General features: G+C 48.9%; 1 protein-coding gene and 1 pseudogene across 3 annotated transcripts in view; one reads left to right on the forward strand and one right to left on the reverse strand.

Moving 5' to 3' along the window:
• The window catches only part of LOC117284763, an 8,153-nt pseudogene extending 6,950 nt beyond the window's left edge, over positions 1–1,203 (reverse strand).
• Maged1 (MAGE family member D1) overlaps positions 1–7,724 on the forward strand; it is a 123,157-nt gene that overhangs the window by 112,884 nt on the left and 2,549 nt on the right. The window contains exons 1-11 of one of the 3 annotated variants that reach the window (XM_010621446.3): positions 1,732–1,875; positions 2,410–2,483; positions 3,133–3,867; positions 4,475–5,143; positions 5,285–5,348; positions 5,573–5,652; positions 5,830–5,921; positions 6,147–6,226; positions 6,318–6,360; positions 6,668–6,730; positions 7,327–7,441. In XM_010621446.3, coding sequence (XP_010619748.1) covers positions 2,439–2,483; positions 3,133–3,867; positions 4,475–5,143; positions 5,285–5,348; positions 5,573–5,652; positions 5,830–5,921; positions 6,147–6,226; positions 6,318–6,360; positions 6,668–6,730; positions 7,327–7,441 — 1,986 coding nt within the window. In that variant the 5' untranslated portion in view covers positions 1,732–1,875; positions 2,410–2,438. Of the gene's footprint in view, positions 1–1,731; positions 1,876–2,409; positions 2,484–3,132; positions 3,868–4,474; positions 5,144–5,284; positions 5,349–5,572; positions 5,653–5,829; positions 5,922–6,146; positions 6,227–6,317; positions 6,361–6,667; positions 6,731–7,326; positions 7,442–7,724 lie in introns of those variants that run through there. The other 2 variants (XM_010621445.3, XM_010621447.3) reach the window with 2 other exon arrangements.

The raw sequence follows: 7,724 nt of genomic DNA on the forward strand, positions 1-7,724 counted from the left end.
AGCATAAAATGGTGTTTCAGACCTCCTTTCTTGAGTCTGATCACGTCTCACTGCAGACACTGTACAGAGGAAGTGCTGAGGAAAAACAGGCAGCTGACAGGGGAGGTTGCTATGCAACAGATGAGGAAAGTCATCCAGCCAGGCAGAATTGATGTTGGCCCTTGGGGAGTAAATGCTGCAGTCCCTCCTAGCCTCAGCTTCCTTTCATATGCAGGCTGCTGGCAGAAGCTGATGCCAGGACAAATGAGACGTGCACAGGGATTTACCTTGGATTTTGGAAAAGTATCAGTTCAACTGAAATCACGTCACATCTGTATATGGTTTTCTGCCTTTTGGCGATTCTCCAGTCATCCTGGAAGCGCAGCAGCCTGTGTGTTCTTGGGCAGGACCCACTTAACTGTGTTTTTTTGTTTGTTTTTCTTTTGTTTTTGCACAGTGAGAAACCAGTTCATAGTTGTTGATTGACCCGAGGCAGTTCACACAGCCAGGGGCAGACAGGCTGAGCATTTCACCCGTGGAATTCTGAAGCACAGCACAGCTTCTTTCCACAAGATTGTGGCTTCCCCAGGCTCCAGCCCTGCAAGGAACCAGGGCTTGCCGTGGAGCAGACACACAAGCATCTGATTGTTCTGGCAGCTCCACTGGGCGCCAGGAGGGACTTGGGAGTTGGTAGTGTGACGGTGTCTCTGATAGGGGAGAGATCTGACAGTAGAAACAGAGTAGACCCCAGGGAGTAAGTCTCACATCTGGATAGACCCACATGGAGCTCAGATGGGCTCTTAGGCCTCCTGGAGAACACATTTTCTTGTTTGGGGCACATATTGGAGTGAGTGAGGCCAGTCACTCAGAGGAAGAGAGAGTACCTAGATTTCCAGGCCTGTGCTAGCAAAACGTGGGCTTCTCAGTCAGGGTCTCAGGCCCAAATTTTGCTTTTTCCGTTTGCTGGCCTAGTGGCCCTGTTTGATTCATGGGTTATGTCTATGCCTCAGCTTTTTGATCTGTGAAATGTGAATGTTGACATCCCCCTCTCAGCTCTGCTATGAGAGGCAAACAAGCCTCAGCATAGGTTCTGCTGTGAGATACAAGGTGTACCTTTTTGTCTGCTCTTTCCATCCCCTCACAAAATGTTTCCATGGCATTAACTGCAGAAAGGACAGTGTAGAAGGTAATGTTCTGACTCTGGAAGATAGTGAGGGGGAACATGTAGAGTCACGTGGCAGGCAGCCTCTTTACTACCCTTACTGAGTGTAGTCTCCAGGCCTTTCAGTTTCCTTGGTTGCCAAGTGTATGAACTTTGCAGAGGTCTAGCACTTGTTGCCATTACAGACCCCCCGCTCCCCTAAATCTCCTTAATACTGACCTAAGTGGCTGTAGACAAGGGGGTGGAGGTGTCAGTCACCTGGCTGGAGGGGACTTGAACAAAACAGGGACTGCATAGAGACGCACTGCGGAAAAGATAAGGGGCCAGTATGTGGGGCAAGGGGTGGGACCAAGAGGCCTGGCGTATTGTTGGGGGAGGGGATGCAGAGGAGGGGGAGGAACCTTTCACACTGGTTGGTGGTGGAATGATGTGTTGGCCGAGGGGCGGGACCTCCTCCAGTGCACATGCGCTTTGTGGTCTCCGGGACAGAGCTTTTGTTGGGAAAGCAGGCGGGACTCTTGCGGCCAGTTAGCACTTGCGCATGCGTGCGCAGCGTCTTGAGGCCGTGGGTGTTATATTAATCTAAGAGGCGGGGTCGTCTAAGCTGCCGCGCTGGCATTTTCTCCTGGAGAAGGAAAGAGTACGGCTGCTGAGAGCCCAGCCCAGCAATCCCGGTCCTCTGAGTCCTGAAGAAGGGAGGCAACGAGGGGGTTGGGGTTGGGGCCTGAGGCAAGGTGAGATTAGCCCTCAGATAGGACATTTGCTCCCTGTTGTGGTCCCTTTCCCAAATTTTTTTATCCTGATCCTTTTACTCAGGATTTTGAACTCCCTTCCGCTGCCTGTACCCTGATTCACATCTCCCACCCGTCCCTTCCTGATTTAGAACCCCTGTTTTCTGAACCTTTGTCCAGTCCCCTCTCATTGTTCCTTACAAAAGCCTCACAGATTTCTGGACCTCGGCCTGTATGTTTAAAAGCTCCTCTTCATTCAAAACCTCCATTCAACCCCCCAAATACAAAGCCTAAGCCCTTTCCCCCAGATTCAGAACTCCCCAATTTGAAGCTTTTCTCTGTTAGCCTCTCAACATTAAGAATCTCCATCCGGGAGCTCTTCAGTTTTCCCGCTGCGACCCAGCCCGTTTCTCAACATCCAGCACCTCACCCGCCCCCACAATCAGAACACACGCACACACACGCACACGCACACGGTTAGGCCCCTGTATTTACCCTCTGTAGTATAACGCCTAGCTCCTCTTCCACAACCCCCAGGCTCTGCTCTAGCCAGAGAGACCGGAGCCATGGCTCAGAAAATGGACTGTGGTGCGGGCCTCCTCGGCTTCCAGGTGAGATTTCTGCTCCCCACCCCACCGTTTCCCTAACAGAGAGTACCCCCGCCCTCGGTGCCCTTTGGTTGTTCAGTCCCCAGGATTTTCCCCTCTATCTTGCCTAGACTTCGTCGTCTTTTTTTATAAAATTCTCAGCGTTTATCGAAGGGGGGAGGGGCGTCTCTTCTCAGCCATCAGTCCCTGCTTAGAGAAAGGGGAGACCCTGTTAGTAGTCAGGGCAATTTGCCTAAAGAATGCGGGCTGATAAGGAACCATTTTTTTTCCCATAGTCCCGACTGTGGAGCAGTCTGTCGCCCCTTTCCCAACCTCCTGATGCCACCCTCCCTTTCCCTACGATCCCCTTCTCTTCATCTCCCACAGCAAGCCTCACTGGCTCTACCCTAAGCTCACTTCTTCACTGCTCCCACCGCTCCAGCTCGTGACAGCTCCTCACACTGCCTTGTCCTTCTTGCCCCTTCCCTCATCCTCCAAGAGCATGGTTTGTACCCGTTCGGCCTCCCTTCGACCCTTATATGTCCCTTAGGTCTCTGTTTGGGTCCTCTTGTGTTTCCACCAACTGCTGCCTGCAGCTCACCTGCTGTGCTGCACCCCTGTTGCTCCAGTTTCTGAGGCCCAGAGATTGATTCCACTCCCACTGTATTTACAGGCTGAGACCTCAGTAGAAGACAGCACCTTACTTATGCAGACCTTGATGGAAGCGATCCAGATCTCAGAAGCTCAACCTACCAGCCAGGCCACAGCAGCAGCTGCCAGTGGGCAGAATGCTAGTCCCCAGTGTTCACAGCTCCCAACTGCCAGTGAGATGGCTGATGTTCAGGTTTCAGCAGCTGCTGCAAGGCCTAAAACAGCTTTTAAAACCCAGAATGCCACCACAAAAGTCCCAGACGGTGTCCACAGTCTCTCTCAGGCACATGATGCCACGGAGATATCCAGTACCCAACCTAAGGCAGCCTTTAAGCCCCAGAATGCCACTCCAAAGGGCCCAAATGCTGCCTATGATTTTTGCCAGGCAGCAGCCACAGGTGAATTGGCTACTAGTAAGTCTGAGGTGGCCTTATCTGAAGGCCAGGATGTCACTACTAAGGTGGGCCCAAATGCTACCAGTAGTTTCTCTCGGTCTCCCTGTGCCAATGAGATGGCCACTAACCAGCCTAAAACTGCCTTCAAGGCTTGGAATGATACCACTAAGGCCCCTACAGCTGATACCCAGACCCATAGCCAGAATATAAACCAGGCCAAATCGGCCACTTCCCAGGCAGACACAGAGACCAACCCAAGTATCTTTGAACCTGACGGTGCAGCTGCGCAGACATCAGCAGATGGTTCCCTGGCTCAGAATTTGGAGTCCCGGACTATCATTCGGGGCAAGAGGACCCGCAAGGTGAGATCCCTGCTAGCTTCATTTTTATTTGGGCTCCTCATTTTAAAAAAAAATGAAACAAAAATGTAACTACCTGTATTCAGGTAGGCTGCAGGGGATCTTGAGTTCAATGTTTATTTCTGTTTCCTGAGTATTCACAAACTAATAGGAAGACAATACATGCACACAGACAATAAACCTGTGTGTAATTCATTTTAAATTTTGCCGGCAGCCATCATATGTTAGGTCTTGAGCTAGACACACAAAGGTCATGTTATTAAATCTTCTTACTTGCTAGTGATCATAGTCTCAGTTTTACAGAGAGGGAAATTAAGTCCCAGAAAGGTGAAATGACTTAAGTGATTTGTTCAGGGTGGTACAAGTAGAGCCACTACTGGAAGAGGAGAAACCGCAGGTCCCACCCTTGGGTTCCCTTTGGTCTGGTTTGGAAATGAAATTCCTCCCCGGAAGACAGTGAAAGATAAGCTCATGTGACTCAGGGTGACCAACAGCTAATAGGTCAAGCTTTTACTACGGATGAGGGTTTAGGGGAGCTTTTTGGAATAGCAAGGGTGACCACACAGAACCAACTAATGACCCTGGATGTTTCTTTTGTCTGATGCTGCAGATTAATAACTTGAATGTGGAAGAGAACAGCAGTAGTGATCAGAGGCGGGCTCCACTGGCTGCTGGGACCTGGAGGTCTGCACCAGTTCCAATGACCACTCAGAACCCACCTGGTGCACCCCCTAATGTGCTCTGGCAGACCCCATTGGCTTGGCAGAACCCATCTGGCTGGCAAAACCAGGCAGCCAGGCAGACCCCACCAACACGTCAGAACCCCCCAGCTAGGCAGACCCCACCATCCTGGCAGAACCCAATTGCCTGGCAGAACCCAGTGATCTGGCCAAACCCAGTAATCTGGCAGAATCCAGTGATCTGGCCAAACCCCATTGTCTGGCCTGGTCCAGTTGTCTGGCCAAATCCGATGGCTTGGCAGAATCCACCTGGATGGCATACTCCACCTGGATGGCAGAATACACCGGGCTGGCACGGCCCTCCAGACTGGCATGGCCCTTCTGATTGGCCATTACCTCCTGATTGGCCACTGCCCCCTGATTGGCCATTTCCCACCGACTGGCCACTTCCACCTGACTGGATCCCTGCAGATTGGCCAATTCCACCTGACTGGCAGAACTTACGACCCTCGCCAAACCTGCGACACTCCCCCAATTCGCGTGCCTCACAGAACCTGGCTGCCCCACAACCCCGAGATGTGGCCCTTCTCCAGGAAAGAGTAAGAGTTGTACCTCCCTTCTTGCTTCTCTCTCACCCTGTCGTGTCTCTCTCCCTCTCTCTCTCCTGTTGTCTTCACAATAATAAACTAAGTTTTCTGCAAACATCTTAGAACTTAAATGATTTCTTTCTCCCCTCCCAGGCAAATAAGTTAGTCAAGTACCTGATGCTTAAAGACTACACAAAGGTGCCCATCAAGCGCTCAGGTAGGCAGCTAGTATCCTTTCTCAAACTCTGCCTTTCCCCTCCTTATTTTCTGTGGGCTACCTTTGCTTATACTGTGTCCTTTCTCCTTCTGGCCCCTCATTTCCATGGCTGGTTCTTCCTTTCCCACGCTTGGGCACCCTGGATTATTATCCTCAGCAGGGTTTGCAAAGTGGCCAGGAAATCACTCCCATTGAACCTAGGTCTTCCCTCCTCTCTCCTATAGAAATGCTGAGGGATATCATCCGAGAATACACTGATGTTTATCCAGAAATCATTGAACGTGCATGCTTTGTCCTGGAGAAGGTGAGAAGGCAGCCCTGAGGGACAGGAATAATGGAAAAAGTCTGGATTTTAAAGATTCATGGTATTCCTACTGGGAGTTCAGGATAAGTCTCACAGAGAAGTGATTGACTGTTTATGGGTACTGCTTGTGCTAAATCTCATAATTTCTTTTCTTTCTTTCTTTTTTGGTTCCTATAGAAATTTGGGATACAACTGAAAGAAATTGACAAGGAAGAACACCTATACATTCTCATCAGTACCCCTGAGTCCCTGGCTGGCATACTGGGAACGTAAGATGGGAAAGGAGGAGGAACATGGCCTTTCTCAGTGATGTCCCCCCACCCCGACAATTTCCAATAGGTCAGGGTCAGAGTTCAGGGTTGCACAGCAGGTCATGGGCAAAGCTGGGGTATTATTCTCCTCTATCTGGTGAATATTGGGGAAGCTGGATGGGTAAGCTGGCTGCTGTGTCTGATGCAAATGGCTGCTGAAAATATATTTTTATCTTCCTTTAGGACCAAAGACACACCCAAGCTGGGGCTCCTCTTAGTGATTCTGGGTGTCATCTTCATGAATGGCAACCGTGCCAGTGAGGGTGAGTAGCTGGACTTGAAGCTGGGGGTTGGCCATAGCCTGATTTCTATGCTCATTTTGCGTGCCTTGTCTCCTCTTGCCTCCCATTGCAGCTGTCCTCTGGGAGGCACTACGCAAGATGGGACTGCGTCCTGGGTATGATCAGGCTCTGTCATCTCTTACTCATTTGAATCATCCTTTGGCAGCAGAGGATGGTCCCAGGATTTCATTAACCTGGTGGTCTGGGGGTTTGGTTTGGGGAGGTCCAGAGCCCAGGGATATTACCTGGGTGGAAGGGGAAGCAGTCTGAACTCTCTGCCTCTTTTTTCATCTCTAATCTTATGCTGGAAAGCTCTCTGCTTTTCTTTGGGCAAAGTTATAGTCAGTCTCTCTCTCTCTCTCTCTCTCTCTCTCTCTCTCTCTCTCTCTCTTTTTTTTTTTTCCTTTTTTTGGTTACTATCAGGGTGAGACATCCTCTCCTTGGAGATCTGAGAAAACTTCTTACTTACGAGTTTGTAAAGCAGAAGTAAGTGATACCTAAGGACCTTTTTCTGGTCCTCGTGATTCTGTGTGTTGGTCTGCCGCAGAAAGCCCTTCTGAAGCTTATATCTTAATCTTTAGCTGCTCATAGGCTCACACAAGCACATTTGTACTCAAGGGTGCTTATTGTATGTACTCCTTTAAGTTGAGTTTTTCTATTTTGTAGCTACCTTACAAGTAACTGACGCCTACTCACTGCCTTCATGGCAGAAATTCCCAAGATTGAGCCAGATAGAGGCTTTTGCACTGCAGTGTAATCATGGCAGTGGGCCTGTGGCTCATTGACAAGATTATAAGAATCTGGAGCCTTGGCAGAGGGAGTTAGATTAGTGTTGTCCTTTCTGTGACCCAACACAAGCCTCCCTTGCAGCTCTGAACAATTGCCTGGTGTAGAATCACTGGCACAGAAATTTAAAGCCCTAATTAGTAAAGGGTAAATACCCTGATTGTGGTTAGGAATGAGTTTGGAGTAAGAGAATTGCTCCTTGAAATCCAGAGTTTCAAAGTCTTGGATTATTATGCATCAGTGGATGGACTACCATTCTGCCTGGGTAGGTAACATAGACATTTTTGCTCTTTCAGATACCTGGACTACAGACGAGTACCCAATAGCAACCCTCCTGAGTACGAGTTCCTCTGGGGCCTCCGTTCCTACCATGAGACTAGCAAGATGAAAGTGTTGAGATTCATTGCAGAGGTAATAGAACTGCTCCATAACTGATAGTAACTTGGAAAGGTCCAGAAAAGGAATAAGATCCTAGGCATATTGTTGCTATGTGTAATAACACAAAATAAGGTGCTTGGTATTTATTAACTAATACTATTATGGGTTTTGTATTTTTTCTCTTTTTTCAGATTTTTTAATATTTTTGTTTCCAAGCTTTACTCAAGTATAATTGACCAAAACTGTACATATTTACAGAGTATGCCATGATTTTTTTCTGTTGACTTTTATTTTACTTTTTTTTTTTTTTTTTTTT

The sequence above is a fragment of the Fukomys damarensis genome, unplaced genomic scaffold (genome assembly GCF_012274545.1).
Source record: "Fukomys damarensis isolate Sample0158 unplaced genomic scaffold, DMR_v1.0_HiC HiC_scaffold_39, whole genome shotgun sequence".
Classification (NCBI taxonomy): Eukaryota; Metazoa; Chordata; class Mammalia; order Rodentia; family Bathyergidae; genus Fukomys; species Fukomys damarensis.